Consider the following 17959-nt stretch of genomic DNA (forward strand, 5'->3'; position numbering starts at 1 on the left):
AAAAAAAATACCCCTATGCTTCAGAAATTTAAACATTTTATATTTGATCAATACAAATGTTACTTTGTTCTAATATTTGAATTATTTTAAATAGTTTTTTAAGGCTACCTAAACATTTGGTAATTAGTTAAAGATGCTTAGCAGTTCAGTGCACATTTCTTTCAAAAGCTCTGCAAGCTAAATCCTTACTAGTAGCAGATATTTGGAGAATAACTCCTTGACAGCAAGTTCTCTATCACTTCAGTGGTGGTCACTGCTAGCTCCTTTTAAGTCTATAGTGATTTGAGAATGGTCTAAGTACTCAAACAGATTTCATGTTTTCTAGAATATTTCCACTTGGTAAACATATAAATTTGTTCAAGAACCCTACCAAAAAAGTATTTGTTCACAAAAACTGGTTTTAACAACATAAGGAGTTATAGACAGAAAATTTTAAAAACTTCTGGTTTAGGCTCTGAAGTAAAAACATCTATTTTACAAAATAACCTTGAACAGTTACAAACACTGGTTTATTTAGAACATGAGTAGTGCCCTCTTTAACCTATTAATTTTAAAACATGCAACACCCTGAAAGGAGGAGACTTTAGGGCACCATTTTGACTAATCAACTGCAAAGATGGACAACCATTAGAAGTGGCTGCACTTTGCATGCAGTGCCTTTTGAAATTACACAAACTTTTAAAAGTTTCTTAATTTAAATCTCAGAAGTCTTGCATTGAAAACTAATTTTTCAGGATAATTACTAAATTAAAAGTACACACCAAGAGACACATTAGAGCTAAGCATTCAAGGAAAGCTGAATGCATGTCACTTAAGATTCCTGTATTTGCTTGTACTTTTGTAGAATACTGTACTTATTAATTTTTAAACATTATTGAATAGGATTGGTAAATCTCTTAGAAGGATTTTAATACATTTACACCTCTCCAGTTTACCTAGAAAATGTAAGATAACTTTATCAACAACAGCCCACAGTATTTGTTTCCTCAGGTGTTTCAATTTTAGGAAATCTTGAAAAAATTAAATTGTATCATGTATGGAATCAGACCAATACAAAATACAGAAGATTATTTTAACTTCTTAGAACTAAGGAAGCTTTGAAAGTTACTTTGTATTTTTATTTGAAAAAAACACTGCATCCCTCTAAAAAGAATTCTGTTTTCTACAAAAGAATAAGTTTGTAAAAAAAAAAAAAAAAAAATCCTAAATTTTTTTCTCCTATTATTATCTCCAGCTGGATTATACCTTAAAATTAAATCCAGTTTAGAAGAGTATCAAATTCTGAGAGAACACCCTTTCCTCTTTCTCCACCCTAAATCCTGATTTTTGTACTATGGTTGGATACACCAAATTTACTTTGTAATACATAGCTATAACTCAAAAAAGATACTTCACAACACTTCTTTCACATTGTTATTACCATTGTCTATATCTATTTTCAGCATTAAAATATCAATGATTAAAAAGCTCCAAATGAGGTAAAAATGTAGTGACATGTTAAGCACTTCATACTGATGGTCACAGACACAGCATTTGAAGAGTTCTCAATACCATTAACTACTTTATTTAAGTTAGTTCTGCACATCTACTACCATCTGCCTATCTCCTCTGGTACATTAAAACTACCAACATATGGTGAACTGCTATTAATTTATCAAATTTCTATGCATTCCAGGGTAGTGTTACTTCAGTCAATAAAAATAATAGATCAGTTTAAGAAATATTCAGAAGGAACTTTTAAGTCTGAATTCTTACTAACTATAAAAGAGATCTTGAAGCCATAAAAGGCAGTTTTGGAAAAATGTTCAATATCATTCCTTTATACAAAATGATTAATCTTTCTTCCTTAATGACCTCTTTTTCTAACCTTAGAGCAGTTAATGTGATTTAATTTTCACAACTGTGAGTCACTGGAAAACTTTGAGATTTCTTCCCAAATCTTTAACCACAAGGCTATCCTAGGCAGCAAGTTTCTTTGGTCACACTTGCAGTAAGGGTACAGATCATTTGCAAGCACATGCTGTTCAACACAGAGGGCTATCACAACTCATACTCAACTTGCACAAATTCACAGAAAACATGTGCTGCAGTAGTCTCCCTCCAAGTTCAGTACCCCATCTTCCCTCTCCAGAACCACATACCTGTATTCAATTCTCAATCTAAAGGACTAAATACAGACTCCAAAAACAAAGCAAGTGTAAAGGAAACATTGCAACTCCTCATAAAGATATCAAATTGCCATGTTAAGAGGCATTGCTAATTTTTTAAAATAGTATATTAAAAATAAAATTAAAATACATAGGAGATAATAGGGACAAGCAGAGCATTTCGCATCATCACAGTTAAACATTCACAAGTTAAAAATTAAGAAAAAAAACAAGAACAGCCAGAATCCATGCTAAAAGCAGGCATGCATACACACATGCACACATATACATGACACCAGACCACAGTTAGGATGTCTTTTTTTTTCTTTAAATAAAGCCAGAGGCAATTCTTCCAAGTGATGTTATAACCAAATAGCCAAGGTGTACTTGTACAGAGCCCCTACTTTGGCCAATTAAAACCTACAGTTATTTTTCACTATTTTCAAAACCTTTGGGGATGGTTTAGGAGATTTAGGAATAGAATAAACTTTTGAACAAACTCACGTGTTCCCAACAAAACAGAATGCATTGAAAGTAAAAATAACGCACTTCACAACTTTCACAAAATGTCTGTGAAACTGCCCTCCACACAGGGAATTCATCTCCTCCCACTGAATCCACAGCTAGCAGAACAGCACTAGATCTTAATATTAAACAACCTGAGACTACTCCATTTCTGCAACACACATTCCAAAAAACATTCTCCAAAAACACAACATTTTAATTAACACACCAAGAAAACTCCCCTGAAGACCTGCTACACACAAAAGAATTGCTGCGATCCCAACGATTCTGCACTTTTCCCCCTGCTACCCTTCCTTAATTTATCAGGCTAGGGCCGATTTGATACCTTTCCATTAAAAAAACAAACAACGAAGCACCCCTCTGCTAGAGGCAGAGGTGCAGCAGAGGTGATGATAGCCCTAGGAAAAGAGAAGCTGTCTCTTTAAAATGCCCTGCTATGTCCCTGATCCCACGTGGAACCAACATCAGCAGCACTTTCGCATTAACTTCAATGTGAGGCGAGATGAGGCATCATTATTTCACATAAATAAAACGAGGAGACTGCAGAGCACATTCTTTGTAGGAGACAAACAGGTGAACTGAACGTGCCAGGGAAATCAGCAAGCACCCGCAGAAGAGGTGCCCTGCCCCTGAGCCCTCTCTGCTCTCCCTATGGAGCATGAGCTCAACCCCACACCACTCTGAAGAATCCAGTTTAAATAGAGAAGCGAGCCACCAAGAAAACTTGAAATTCAAAGGCAACGAAAATGCACTTTATAAACCGGAAAGGTTTACTCTTTGCCTCACACATCCTAATTAGATCAGGAAAGTGACACTACAAAAGCATTACATTCCGGTCCGAAAAAAAAAAAAAAAAAAAAAAAAAAAAAAAAAAAAAAAAGGGAAAAGAAAAAGAAAGAATGGAGCCCCCATCTCCCCAAATCCCCCAAACACACACACACACCAAAAAAAAGCATTAAAAAAGGAAGTTATAAAGCACCACATACAGCATTTATCTTATCTAGGATCACTCCACATTACCCCCAAGTTATACACTTTCTGCACCATCATCTCCCCCTACCTCTCTGTCCTGAAAGGGATTTTCACGTTTTCTCATTGTCGGTGGCGAGTTATAAGAGGCTTTTGCCTTTCCAAAGAATTCATCAACAAAAAAAAAATAATAAATATTAACTCATTGCTCCCTGAAACCTTAAAACGGTCTCGGGAAGACACGGGTTTTATTCTGTTACCTTGAGGAAGAAAAGGGGGAGCAGCCCCGATTTTTAGGTATTTTTTGGCATTTTTTTCTGATTTTTATTTTGTTATATGCCTCAGTTCTCCCTCCATTTTGGTTGTTTATGATACTGACAACAAGCTGTCCCTGCTCTCTCTCTCTCTCTCTCCGGATCTCTCCTGCTTTCAGTTAGCAAACCCCCCTCCCCAATGCAACACGACTCAGCACTTACTTGGGTTCACACTTTTCTCTAAACACACACCGATGGGGAAGGGAAAAGCTCCTGGGCTACTCGGAGGGGGAGAGCAGGCAAATTCGTTTCTTTATTACGAAAAAAAAAACTTTTGTCCAAAAAACGACGGGAAAGGGGGGTCGAGTGCCCCAAAGTCACTCCGGATCCCCCCAAAGACGCGGCCGCCAGGTCCGGGGGACACCCCACGGGTAGCCGGGTCCACGGGGGAAATTTCTGTGCAAAATTTGTCCGGTTTGAGGCGGTGGGCGAATTTATATTAATTTTTTCCCTCATTTTTCGGCACCGCGGTCTCTAATGTCTTCCGCTCCCTCTCTCGCCGCTCTCGCCGCTGTCACTGCATTCACAGCACAGGCTCCGCAGAGGCGAGGAGGGGAGGGGGCGGCCGCGCCGCTCTGCCCCTGCCCCTGCCCCGGGCCCGGCCCGCCGCGGGGGTCGGCGGCGGGCACCCCGCGCCCTCCTGCCGTCCCGCGGGCAGCCCCGCCGCCTCGCCCGCTCCTCGCGAACCAGCAGAGCGCCGCGGGGAGGGAGGGGAGGAGTGGAGGAAAACTCCTGAGAGAGGTTTTTTCTGAAAAATCATCTCTTTCTCCCTCCGAGGGAGGGGAAGGGGGGGTGGTGGGGGGGGGCACGGCTCGCCTCGCCTCCCCTCCCCTGCTTTTCCCCCCCGGGGGGGTCCGACGCGGGGCGGCGGGGGGCTGCGGGAGATGGTGGGGAGAGGGATGGAAGGGAGGGATGGTTAACACAAACTTTTCCTCACTGCTCGCTGCTCCTCTCTCCTCTCCCCCCTCCTTCTCCTCCTCCCCCTTCATAATTTAAATAACCCTGATATTTCCCTGCTAAACCCCGGCGCCTGCCCCCCAAACCCGCAGCAGACTCACCGCGGGAGCCTCAGCATCCCCTCTGCGCCCCGTTTCCACCCTTTACAGTGTTCTCCGATTTTTCTGTAATTTTTTCCCCATATTTCGGGCTGGACGCGGCGGGCCTGGAAATTGTTTGCTTTCCCGTCTTTCCAGCAGCCATTGTAGTGTATGCGCTGCGGTGCAGCCCAGCCTGCCGCACACGCCGCGCCCACACCGCCCGCCGCCCACACGCACCGCGGGTTGGACGCCTCCCCCAGTCAGTCAGGGCCGCGGCCGCGCCCCGCCGCCGGCGCCTGCGGCCCGCGCCGCCCGCCCCGTTGGTGGAAGGAGGCGCCGCTCACGGCCGGGGCGGGCGCGGCGCCGCCGCCATTGGCGGCCCGGCCGTGCCACTCAGAGCCGCCGGGGCGTGGGCGGCGGCGGCGCGGGGCCGGGGGGAGCCGCGGGGCCGGGAGCGGGGTAGGCTGCGCCCGTACTTAAGCGCGCTGCCCGAGCCGCTGACGTCTTTCGAATTGGAGACGGGCTGCCCCCCTCCCGCCCCGGGCTCCCGCGGACACGGCCGGGGACGGAGGTGAGTGCCGCCGGCGGCGACCCGCGCTGCGCCCGCCCGCCGCTTCCCCTTCCCGGCCGGCGGAGGGAAGTCTCGCTCGACCTTCGCCGCCCGCGGGCCGGGGCAGCCCCGCTCGGGCCCGGCGGCGGCGCGGCCCGGGCACCGCTCCCTGGCGGCAGGTGGTGCCGAGGGCAGGCGGCGGCGGGGAACGGCCCGGGGCGGGGGAAGGGTCGCCGGGCGCCTCGGCCGCTCCGCCGCCGGCGGCAGGCAGGGACCGGGCGGGGGGCGCCGGCCTCGCCTCCGCACCTGGGCGGCCCCGGCCCTCCCCGGGAGCCAGGCCGGGTTAGGCGGCAGCTCCGCGGGGCTGAGCGGCAGGGCCCGCCGGCCGCCTCCTCCTGCCCCCGCCGGCCCAGAGAGCTGCAGGATTATTAGATCGGCCTTGGCTCCAGGGCTCAAAAATTTTAACGAGCTGGTCTATATTGCAGCATGATTAGCGAATTTGTATCTATATGTGTGCGTTTAAAGCAGACCAGACGCTTTTCAATGAGCGGGAGCCTGTAGCAAAGTGCCCCGATGGTTATGAACTGAAAAAGCCTTAGGGTTAAAGAGTGCCAGCAACAGCCCTGGTTCTCTGTGGTACAGTTTAAAACTGTTAATGTGTTAAAGCATAATTAAGAACTGTGGAATAGACAAGCCTTCGGTTGCGGTTGGGCTCTGACCTGTAATCCGAAAGCAGGAAGGGAAGCCCGTCCATGTGTAAAACCCGGGAGGAGGGGGAAGCTCGCTTCCTGCCCAACTGCTCATTCAGTCACCCAGCAGCGTCTCGGCGTGACCCGCCTGCCCTTCCAGCTGATAGTGTTTCAAGTACTTCGGAGAGGGGGAGAGAGAGCAACACGCGCAGGAGCTATCAGACCTTTAGGGTAGTACTAAGAATGTTTAAGCATTTGCCTGCTCTGAGCTGCGCATCTTCATTGGAACCCGAACTGCTTATTCGTTAAGTAGGTGTTTAACGGATTGTGTGCTTTGTTCCTTAGGCCGGGCACGGCTGCAGGAGTGGTGGTGTAATCAAACTGAAAGTGTGGAGTGCAGTTTGTATAAGGGACACTGATGATGATGGTGCATCCTATGACTCACAAGTATTCTTTCAGAGAGTTACTGACACTGTACATACACCTTGAGGCATGTCTGCTTAGGTGGTAATATCAATGAAATGCAGTCATAACACAGACACATGCAAAAATCTAAAAATACTGTATCTTGTTGTGGTGAGTTAGGTGAGGCATTATGGTATATTCCTTTTGCTTCCTACTTCTCACTTCCCTCTTCCTTTCTTGATGTCGTGATGGTGCCAGTATACCTGCTTATGATTCCATTTAAGTTGAAAGTGCCTGATCAAAAATGCACTTCCACCCATCAAAAAAGAGAACACTTGCCCAGCTTGTGAAATAAACTTAAGTGCTGGATAGTTCTCAAAGGAAAGTGAAAGCATTTCCCGATGCTGTTAATTAAAAGGCCTGTTCTCAGAAGATGATCATAGGGAAATCAAAGAGTACTCCCAGCACCAGGAAAGTATACACACACAGCTTGTAAAACCTAAGGCTTATTTGCTGGGAATAGTTTACTCTTACCCAATGAAGAAACCCCATCTAAAATATGGTTTTCTATGAGCTACAAAGAACAGTATTTGAAGTTGTTTTTTCAATCTGGTATCAAGCAAAACAGGCTCTTTACTCCATACTTGCATTTTCCATTCCTTAATGTGCACAGAAACAGGTCTTGGCTAAGAATTAGCATCAGTGTTTTTCGAGAAAGTAAAAAACAACAAGATTAAGCTGTGTCCTTCATTAGCAGTACTTTAATTTGCTCCCTCTGTCCTGTGTTTCTGATTGCATTGATTCAAGCAGTCATCTGGTCAACATTAATTTATTTTTTTGTTCGATTTAGTATTTGTTTGGAACACATACCTGTATCACCATATGTGTGCCAGAGGCAATGTATAGGAAGCTGTAAAGGGAAAGAGGGTCTGCTGTTCATCTTGATGTCATCATCTTGGATCGGTGTAGATTCTTGGCACTGAACTTTGTGTCTCTCAAGATTACAGTTCTTAGAGTCAGTGTCAAACTACTAAATGGTAAAAAATGTGATTTAAGCAGTCACGCACAGTGTATGTGGGTCTGGTCCCACCTTGCGGTGAAACCAGTTCTTTTTCTATTAAATATTTGATATAGCAACATGGAGATAGTTGGGCACTTGTACCTGAGAAAGTTCAGGTGAAGATGTGGATATGATCAGCTAAGGAGTAGGCACAAATCTGGAAAAGTTTACTTGTGCATTCCTCCCACACACTATTAATTGCAGTGTCTACAGTGTGTTGTGTGAACAGCTTCTATGGAGCTGTTTCTCCTGCACATGGTCACTTCCTCCATGAGACAGGCTGGTGTGAGAGCTGCAGGAATTCACCAGGGAGTCTTGGTGATGGGCTAAATTTGCTGGTGTTGTCTTGCTGTTACTGCACTTTGCAAAAGAAGTTTGGGTTTTGTTTTGTTTTTTTTTTTTTTTAAAGATAACCCAACTATGTGTTACTAGAAGGCCTTTATTACATCCTGAAATTCAGACTTAACCTTGAGTTACTTTTAAAAGTAGGTACTTAATCTGTTTATTTTCCCTTTCTAGCCAAGGTGTGAGTGTCTGCCTAGAATGTCCCGGCATGCAAAAAAGCTTAAAGATCACGATATAAATCCATGTGTAGCGGTAAGATGATCAAATTGAGATATGTCTCTGCATTTCAATGTTAAATAATAATAAACTTTCTAGGGGACTGTTTTGCAAATAGCACACTTGCTTTATAGCACTTTGCATTAAAAGTTTCTTAAGAGTCTGAAGATGGGAAGGGCTGTAAATCATCCATTATAATAAGCATAAAACAACAAGTAATTCCCCGTAAATGGGAGTAAAACAACTGATAGCAGTCTCTTAAACTGTCTGTCCCTAAAACCAGAGCCTGAAATCCTGGTTAGACAAGCTTGGTTATTTTTTAAAAGTCTTTTGTGAGTTATACCAAGCATCATTGTAAACAACTCTTCTGTGGACTCTGTACTTACTGTACTTAGTGTCTGAAGAGTACTATTCTCTGTTATCTCTAAATGAAATCGCTGCTTGCAAGTACTGATGAGCCTTTGTAATAGGTGTTCCTTTGCTCTCTTTGATAGTGTTCTTTCATCTGAAGAGCTCACTCTATCTTCATAGATATTCTGGGACTTGTTAAAATATTTAAACAGTGAGTACAGTAACTTCCCTCAGCTCTGAAGTATATTTTCCCCTATTAAAGGAAACAGATGCCACTACAAAATGTATGAGTGACAACAACTATAACAAGGATATGTGTACTGATTATTTTTTGAAGTACAAAAACTGCAGAACATTTTGGGTAAGCACAGTAAACTTTCTAAATTTTACTCCCTGCTTTGTTTTATGTGCATTATTTCTGGCATGCTGCTTTCTGAACCCTTCAAACTCTGGTAATGATGTTTTTATGGTAACTTACCAGCCCAGGTAGTCTCAGTATTTGTTGCTGGAAGACTTAAGCACATGCACATCAAAGTACTTCACGTGATTGTTCTGAGTTTACTCTTAGATTGCGAGTCAGTGTTCTTGCAGTACCTGATATTTTCCTCTGAACTTGAGTCACATATTTCTAGTAATAAGTTCTCTTTTGAACGGATGCAGTGAAAAAGTTCTGAGGCAATGTAAGGTTATCTGGTTTCCCATTGGCTTGGATCATGGTTGCTTTAACCTAATATAAAGCTTATTTGGTGGTGGTAGAGAAGTATCATGAGCAACTGTGTGCAGTTAAACTGTTTTCTGCCTTTTTTTTTTCCTTATATCATTGTAGTAAAGAGGTTTTAGCTTAGGGTTTAAATAATGGTGCCAACTACAAAAATCTGTTTACAGATGATTGTGCATTAGTCTGGCATAGAGTAATGGGAATACTGATTGCACTGTATTCTGAGGCAGCAAGGTAAACTATCAGGTATCTTGAAGTAATTACTAGTATGTTTAGTTATCAGCTAATCAGGCTTAGAGTACCTGGGTCTTGATATATAAAACTTTTTTCTATTAAAGAGTGTTGTTCATTCAAAGTTCAGGAGCAGAGACTCTGCAAAATCTATTCTCATGGTCAATTTGTTCTATTTTCAGCATGAAATTATGATGCAAAGGAAGAGAAATGGTGTGAAACCAGAGATGCCTACAGCAGAAGAAAGAAAAAAAATCTTGGAATCAATGGGGAAGCCCTATTGACTAGAATCCTGAATTGACTGTTGTCACTGTGCATATGAAGAGTTAGCAGCAGCAAGTTACCATTTTATGAACTGGATTTTACTGTTGCCATATCTTGGATTAAAATAAGATCTTAAACTTTGATATGTGTGAGCTTTCTAGGATAGAACTTCCTGGGTTTATTCATACTTTCTGTCATAGGAACCTGACCTCTTTTTATTGGAAGATATGAGTATCAATGCAACTTGTTTAGAAACTTTTGGAAATAGAAAGTACCTTGCTGTGAAATGCTAAATATAAAATTAATGAGACTTGCAGAAAGTCTGTTTGAAAAGATGGGGATTGGTGAGCGTTGCAATGTGGTTCTAAGACTGGAGCAGATTGAGAAGCTGGTACGTGCAACATGTTTCTTGCACTAAGCTGTTCTGCTCAATAGTATGGATTTACCATGTGTGATTTTTATTCCTATTTTCACATGTGGTGTATTCTGTGCTCCCAGTTTAAATAAGAATGTTAATGAACTAAAATCCTAAATCCAACAAGCTTGTCATTAGGTCTGCCACTGCACTTGTCAGTGACAGCAGAAACTTGCAGTAAATCAGATCTGCAAGCTTTGCTAGTTAGAAGGTTAGAGTGATTGGTCAAGATAAAACTGGACTCTTCAGGTCTGAGCTGAATAGTAGTTTCTGTGGATAGTAAATAGATACTTTAGTGTCGGGCAGGCAGAGGGGACTTGCAGACATGTAAACAGATCCCCTGAGTGACATGGCAGGTTTAACTATAGTACATCTATCTAAGACTCTGGACAGCTGAAACCTGGGGTTTGGAAATGCTTACTCATACAAGATTACAAAGCTCAGTTTAAACTGGTACTCTAATCTTAAATAAGCTTGATTCTTTAGCTAAATTGAACAGCTAATAAATGTAAACAAGTTGCTGTCTAGTGAAAACAGTGTTTTTTACCTTTTGGTGTCCTGGCTTAAGAGCTCGTATCCTGTGATAAAGCAGAAAAAACTACTGTCATGAGCTCAGGTTCCATGTGAAATCCTCTAGTTCTTACTGGGATCAACTTGGCAGAACTCTGGCTGACCTCATGAAGGATGGTGTAAAAGTATTGCCTCTCTATTTAGACTGTTTTGGAAAGACTTCATGGCTTTCTGTTTCTCCTGTCTGGCTTGTCTTGTTTCTTTCCAGTGTAGTCCTATTTCTATGCTTACTGTGATTTTTGTGCTTGATCTGACTAGTAACTCCACAAAATCTGCTTTGCTGCTTTCTGTTCTCCATCTACATCTGAGTTTTGAAGTGGACTGATCCTACCCTCTGTATTGGAATGAGTGTGTAACTGAATGCCTTTTAAGTATACAATTCTCCAAGCAAAGCTGTGCAGCCTTCAAGCATGTCACAAGTTCTCTTGTCAGCTCCTGGCAAGGAAAACGTACTTTTTTCCATCGAGATCATAAGATTCAAATTTTCAGATTTCAAATTACTTTCTCTTCACTGAAAGTGCTAACTTCAACATTTTCCTCTTTTTGTGGATGGTTTCTTTGGGGTGGTTTTTTTGTTGCTGTTGTCTTTGGTTGGTTGTTTTGTTGTTGTTAGCTTTTGTTCCTGTGTGTGTGGAGCTGAAGATATTTTCATTCTAGATTCAAGGGCTTGCTCTTTTCTGCTACATTCTTGCTGCTTTTTAATACCCTACTACATACCAATCTTTCATGCTTTTTTTTTTTTTTTTGCCCATTTGGCACCAGTTCTTTTTTGACTGATTTTAACAATTTAGTCTGTTCTCATTGCAGTTTTTTTTCTAGTACCTTTATTGTGTCTCTGATCTAATGATATAGTCTTGCAATGACTTTCTAATACAACTCCTTTTGAAGGTTGTGTGTTCTCTGCTCTTTCATAGTGGGAGAACTTCTTGCTTTCATTAAACTTACCCATAATACTTCCTCATTAACCGTGCCTCTCTTTGATCTTCTTGTTTGTCTGAAGATTTTGGGGAGCTATTGTCCTCTTCCTTAGGGCTGTGTCTCTTTAGACTCTTCTGGCTTTACTGCCTTGCTTGTCTAAGGGCACCTTCTCGCCTACTTGGCACAGGCTTGTCATTTGCCACCTCTGCTGTATCTTTGGACATGTTCTTTGCTCCTATGGCTTTAGCTACTATTCTAGTGCTTGCTGTTTTTCTGTTGCTGTGTTCTTAAATTGTGGGCTTATGTTAAAATCTACAGTATATTTTAAATATGTGCAAGAAAAATGTCATTTCATTCTTGATGTGGTCATGCCAATTCTTTCCATAACTTCAAGGAACTTGGGGTTATCTCATCCTAGGATTTCCTTTCAGGTTTTCTTTGCATATAGAAATGTTCTTTCTCTTAGGTTGTGTTGTGCTTACAAGTTTGTTTGTTTGTTTTTTTCTCTGACAATATTTACTTGGGAAGCTTCCACTAGTGTTTTCTTTTAAAGGATGACTGGCCTATCTTTTGGCATTGATAGGTACCCTGTGCTGATTTGTAAAGTGTTTGTATATAACTATTACTAGTCTTCAAAAAATCAGAATTAGAGATGTATTAATGCAGGAGTGTGTGATCACAGGATGGGCTAAGGCACATGTAATACAGAGAAACTTCCTAGACTTCCAATCATCAGTGGATGCACATGGGATGTTCCCTGTGGATATTGCAACAAAAATGAGTTCAGTGTAAAACTGAGGGCAATTTAAGCAGTGACCTTGTAGATTTAATTCAGGTGAACAGTCATCCATTGTAAGGAATGCCATTTGTTTCCATTGCATGTGCCTTACTATTAAATAACACAAGTTTATGAAAAATCTAGGGAGAGCAAGGAGTTTTCTCAGTTGTAATGTCTCTCATGAGTGGTCTGTTACTTGAGTATGAGTTTTTATTATTTTTATCCTTTACCTGGGGTTGCTGTTCTTACTTTCACTACTGAAGATTGAGTGGTAAAGTATGATAGCTAAAATATAGGCTCTTATGAGTCGAGATTTTTCCATTAATTTTTGTACTGTGATTAGCTGCCTTTGGTTGTGAGCCAAAGATAATGGTCTTTTCCTCATACCTGGAAGCTTACATTCCACACTTCACTGAAACAGAGGTAAGCTTCAACCTGCCTTTCTTACTGGACAAAAAAAAAACTGGGCTGAATTCTTAATTCCCTAAAGCACACTCCTCTGTGTTAACCCAAAAAGCATAACACAGTGGATCAATATAATTAAGAAGCAGGGAAAGGACCTGTAGGTTGGGTTTTGTTTTAGGGTTTTTTCTTTTAATACATGTAATTGCTCATTTTGCTTGTGATATAAGGACCAAATCTGGATAGTGGCATTAATGTTTGATAATTTTTTGTTTGACAGCTGGATGGTGCTGTTGTTCAACAGACTGAAAACAGAAGCACTCCACCCACTACTGACTCTTTCAAGCTTTTTTGGTCTCTTCCCATCAAGGTAGCAGAATTCATCCAATAGAAAGGAAAGATTGGTCTTGTCTCTATACTATAAATAAAAAAGGAGGACAGGACTCTAAATCATTGCTGGGAAATTAGAGATTTCTATGCAGCCTGAGAAGCCTTGGAATCTGGTCCTTTTTAAGTGTGGTTATTTGATCACAGCTAGGCACTTAGCAGGAGCTATAGGCTTTCTCCCAGGTTTAGGTGAATATCCTGATTCCCATCTGTATATTTTTGCCATCTCATTTTTTCTGTAACCCTAAAATGCAAGGCCTTTTCTTGCTCAGAATTTTCTGCTGTCACAATTGGGATGTGTCTGTGCTCTTGAAGATGTTCAAAGGAAGTTCACAGAATTGCAGAGTATGCTGATTTGGAAGGGGCCCACAAGGATCGTTGAGTCCAAGTTGTCTAGCTCTAGAGTCCTGAAAATTTCTTTGGATTTAGCTGAAGCTTTTGGAAAGCAGGGTATTGCATCAGCTTCTGCTCTAAGTCTCTTTCATGGTCTTGTAATGAAATTTTTGCACTCAAGTGATCAAGAAGGTGTGCCTAGATGAGCTTTCGGTATAACTTTTGCAGGGCAGAAGACAAATTTAGAGTACAAAATGTTAGGTTGCTCTAAAGCATTTGGAGACAGCCCTTAACTCACGTTAGAAATATCTACATCTTTAAAGTTGGTCTTCCAAAATAGCCATGAAAGAAAGAATTGTGTGGAAAAAAAAGTATGCTGTTTCAGGCTTTTGTTTTCTTGGAAGAATCTGAGGCAACTGGAAGAAATAGTTCTGTAAGTAAGTATTAATGTAGTAAAAAGTAAACAAGCAGATTACTTCAGAATGTTTTAATTTTTATTGCAGCCTATTTGATATGAAGAGGAGGGAGTTGCTGCATTTATATTAAATAAATGCAGTGGATCATTTAAATTATGACATACATGATACCATATGTAGCAATTCAAACCAAAAGATTGAGTAAGTAATTTTTCTCTATCCTTTAGTTTTCTACCTTGATGACTCCCATCTCAAACTCCTTTTTTGAAGGAATGGTTCTGAGAATCATCAATCATTACTTGCTCTTAAAAGTCCCACTACCCTTGAGCTAAGGTTTTACCTATTTTACTTCAAACTGCTATGAGCTGCAAACACTTCCTGATGTCAAGTGACTGGCAGAACACAGCAGAATTCTGCATAGAACAAAGTTGAGCTGGTGTCTGTCAAAGTGGAAAACAGTTGTGACAAGGTGATGTGTAGTGACAAAAAATATTATGCTCAAGATAGTGTAAACTTTAGAGCTGTGAAGCACTTTTAGAAATGAGATGTTGCCTGAATATACTAAGAAATAGGGGCCATCAGCTCAAGCCTGACTTTGAAGGATCTAAATTATTTTAATTTATGATAAGATTCCAATTGTTTTGGCAAAAAAAAAAAAAAAGAATTGCGGTGTTTTTATGGAAATAGCCTGCTGGTAATATTTTTTTACTCTGTTGCATGTGGATCTCAAATTTTTGCTTGAAACGTGGATCCCTGAGCAGTCCTTGTCTGCAGAGTTACATGCAGTTGTTGAAGTGATCAGTGAATATGATTGTATATAACAAGTAGGGTGGCATTTTCTTCTGTTTATATTAAACAACAGAATTGAATGAGGTTGCTGCATTGGAAAAGGTCAGTCATACTGTGCTTGCTTCAGTCCATGTTACAAAAGAATAGAATGCAGGTAATAGGACAAACCCTTAGGTGGGGGGTACACTGAATTTACTGTATCCTGCAAAACTCAGCTGGAGTACTTTCTGGCTCTGTTTTTCCTAATGCTGAATGGATGTTACTGATGTTACTTTCTTGAGTCTAGAATTGCTGTTTACTTGTAGAGAATGACTCTTTGGGCAAGTTCTTCCCTCGTGATCTATTTCCAGTTCAGCTTGCACATTGACAGATCCTGCACCTACCCAAGAGAAAAAAACATTTGCTGTTCAGTAAGGGATTAATACTGTTGATGAGATGTCTGACATGGTATGTTCACATATGTTCTTGCACAAGCCTTTAAAAGGACATCTGACATTCAGTGAATCTTGGGTAAGGAAATTGACTTAATAAACTTCTGTTCATCAAACTAGATGGAGCCAAATCCAATACTTCACCAAGAAATTTTATTAGTGCAGTATAATTTGGTGCTTACAAAGCTCTCTGGTTCAGGCAGTGTTTGTGAGGGGGCAGGCATGGTGGTGGGAGGGTTCCTCCTGGAAGAGGGCAGCTCTGCTGGGAACACAGTGGTGCTTGCTGCAGAGATGCTACTCCTCTTGGTCCTTAAGAAAGGAATTGGCACTATGCTACACAACCTATCCCTGAGGCTTGAAAAAAAAAAAATAATTTGACAAGAAAGCTGAGCTGTTTGGTAGCCTGTTTGCTGCTTTTCATTTCATCAGTGATAAACACTAAAGAGAGGCTGAAATAGGAAATTGTCATAACACCAGAAGGCATCCCAGGACTCTGCTTCCAATCTCAGTAATTTCTGGGGTTTCTAATGAGGAGAATCATTCACTGTGCTACATTCACATGCATAAACCCTTTTGTGGGTAGTGAATGTGTTAGCATATGCAGAGTTTTTTTGGAAGTCTGTGTTCAATACAGATTTCAACATCTCTGGCTGAGAAGTTATCTCTGTATCACCAAGCACCACAGAAGTTGGCCATGTTTTATAATTAGGTGTGATTTCTCTGAAGAGACATGATTGCAGGAAAAAGAAGTTGCCTCCCTGTTGCCTCTTTCTCTATTGGAAGATGTGTTTAGTATTTGGGATATGCTTTTCTTCACAGTGGATTTTGGATTAGGGATCATGTGCTTTGGATTTTACCTAACAAGTAACCTGTCAGGTAGCTCACAGACAGTGTTGACTCCTACATTATTTATCCAAACGACCTTGAAATGACTTACTGAAAGAAACAAAATGAATAGCTTTTCCCACCTCAACCCTTTATTTCTATAGATGAAGTAGTGACATCTAATATTGGTTTGTCAGATGATTTCACATAACATCACAAGAGACCCTAACTAACAAAACAGTAGTTAGCATATGCTGGATAATGCAGTAAGTATAGAAGTAATAAAGTGGTATAATGGGAGGTAAAACACAGGGCTCTGAGAAAAGCCATGGTAAGGACCTACCTTCATAATAAAATATGAAATTGTCCTTCTGGCAGCCTAGTAAGTTCTGCTTGACCCTGGGAAAATAATACCTATCCAGAAACAGCAGGACATAATAAAGAGTTCCTGTACTACAAATAAGGGTAATATAAACAAAGTTTTCCTCCTATACATTTCTTAAAGAAATGTGGTATTTATGCAGATCATATTACTGGTACCTTTCTTCCTCAGGTACTAAAAGTCCCTATTTCCTGAGTGAAAAAAAAAAAGGTTTTTGGAAGTAGCTTGGTGCTTCTTATGCATCTGCCTTGAATTTTGCCCTGCTTTGGAGGACAGCTAAGATTTAATTAACCACCAGCAGAAAAAGAACTTCTAAATTCTTCACAAAGACAATATTCTACCAGCTGGGTTGAAAAAGAACTAAAACAACAAATATGCAAATAATGGCAGCTAATGGCATTTCCAAACAGGCCCATAAAGACAAGTGTTTTGTACCTATACCACTGGTTTAATTGTTCAAACTTCTTGGCCTCATTCTGCTAAAAAAAACACCAAAAAAACCTCACCAAAGGAAAAAGTTAAAGAAAACCCCCAAACCTGAGAGGAAACTAGCCTAAATCTAAGTAGATGTTTACACATCAGTGTTCATTGTATGCCTGTGATCATGTGCATGTTTGCCCTCTTGCAAGGCCTACAACTGTAAATTTTCCCATCTTTAGAACCTGTTTAAAATATGTTAATATTATTAAGCTAAGTATAATTTGTGAAGATAATTCAAGCAAGCAGAGAGAAAATAGAAAAAAGAGCATGTGAGAGCATCTGCAGACTTTAGTATGAAATAAAAACATTTTTTTAACTTATGTTAAAAAAATCCTCTAGGAGAGGGATTTTATTACCAATGTAAAATCTGGTTTTTTTTTTTTTTTAACAAAATAGAGACCTATGCCTAGATACATTGTTCTTCTGAATAACTTTTAGAAGTTCATGTGCACCTGTAGTATTGAAGTTCCCCACTCAGTAAATGGCCAGGAGCCTCAAACTCCAATGATGGTGTGTTGTTAGAACACAGAGATGGGGCACAGTGCAGCCTCTGCCTTATTTTTTGTAGACCTGCGGCATCCCCACAGGACTCTTGTAGTCATAGACTCATGCCCATTATGAGTTTCAGACAAGCTTTTTCAGAATGGAAATCTGTGGGTTTTAGGCAGTTTCTTCCCCATGTCTGTTGGCCCTCTAGGTATGTCTCAGGCTATACTTGTGGTGTGGAAATGCCCAACCACATCTTAAATCTGACCTTTAACTGTCCATGTCACACTCCTCATGTTCTTACACCTTCAAGTTCCTCAAGAAGTTGCACCACCTGCTAAATTCAAGTATCTCTCCTCCCATCTGAAGAAGTTGGTGCAAAAAAAGCATATGGGAATATTTTACCCCTCTTCATATTGTGAGATAAATTGAAGGGCTGAGCTGTCTAACAGCTCACTAATGTCAAATGAGGAGACCCTGCTCCCTTTACCCTGTGCAATTGCCTAGGAACAGCTCACTTTGAACC

General features: G+C 41.1%; 2 protein-coding genes across 8 annotated transcripts in view; one reads left to right on the plus strand and one right to left on the minus strand.

Moving 5' to 3' along the window:
- PLAG1 (PLAG1 zinc finger) overlaps window positions 1–5205 on the minus strand; it is a 52096-nt gene extending 46891 nt beyond the window's left edge. For 5 of the 7 annotated variants that reach the window (XR_013773683.1, XM_079301292.1, XM_079301294.1 and 2 more), the window contains exon 1: window positions 5014–5201. The gene's annotated coding sequence lies outside the window, so the exon portion shown is untranslated. Of the gene's footprint in view, window positions 1–5013 lie in introns of all 7 variants that reach the window. The other 2 variants (XM_079301296.1, XM_079301295.1) reach the window with 2 other exon arrangements.
- A 123-nt stretch (window positions 5206–5328) lies between these two features.
- CHCHD7 (coiled-coil-helix-coiled-coil-helix domain containing 7) lies at window positions 5329–10763 on the plus strand. Its single transcript, XM_079301297.1, has 4 exons — window positions 5329–5563; window positions 8216–8293; window positions 8871–8969; window positions 9740–10763. The coding sequence occupies exons 2-4, from the start codon at window positions 8240–8242 to the stop codon at window positions 9839–9841; spliced, it is 255 nt and encodes an 84-aa protein (XP_079157423.1). The 5' UTR covers window positions 5329–5563; window positions 8216–8239; the 3' UTR covers window positions 9842–10763.
- Window positions 10764–17959: the final 7196 nt, after the last annotated feature.

The sequence above is a fragment of the Erithacus rubecula genome (genome assembly GCF_903797595.1).
Source record: "Erithacus rubecula genome assembly, chromosome: 3".
Lineage (NCBI taxonomy): Eukaryota > Metazoa > Chordata > Aves > Passeriformes > Muscicapidae > Erithacus > Erithacus rubecula.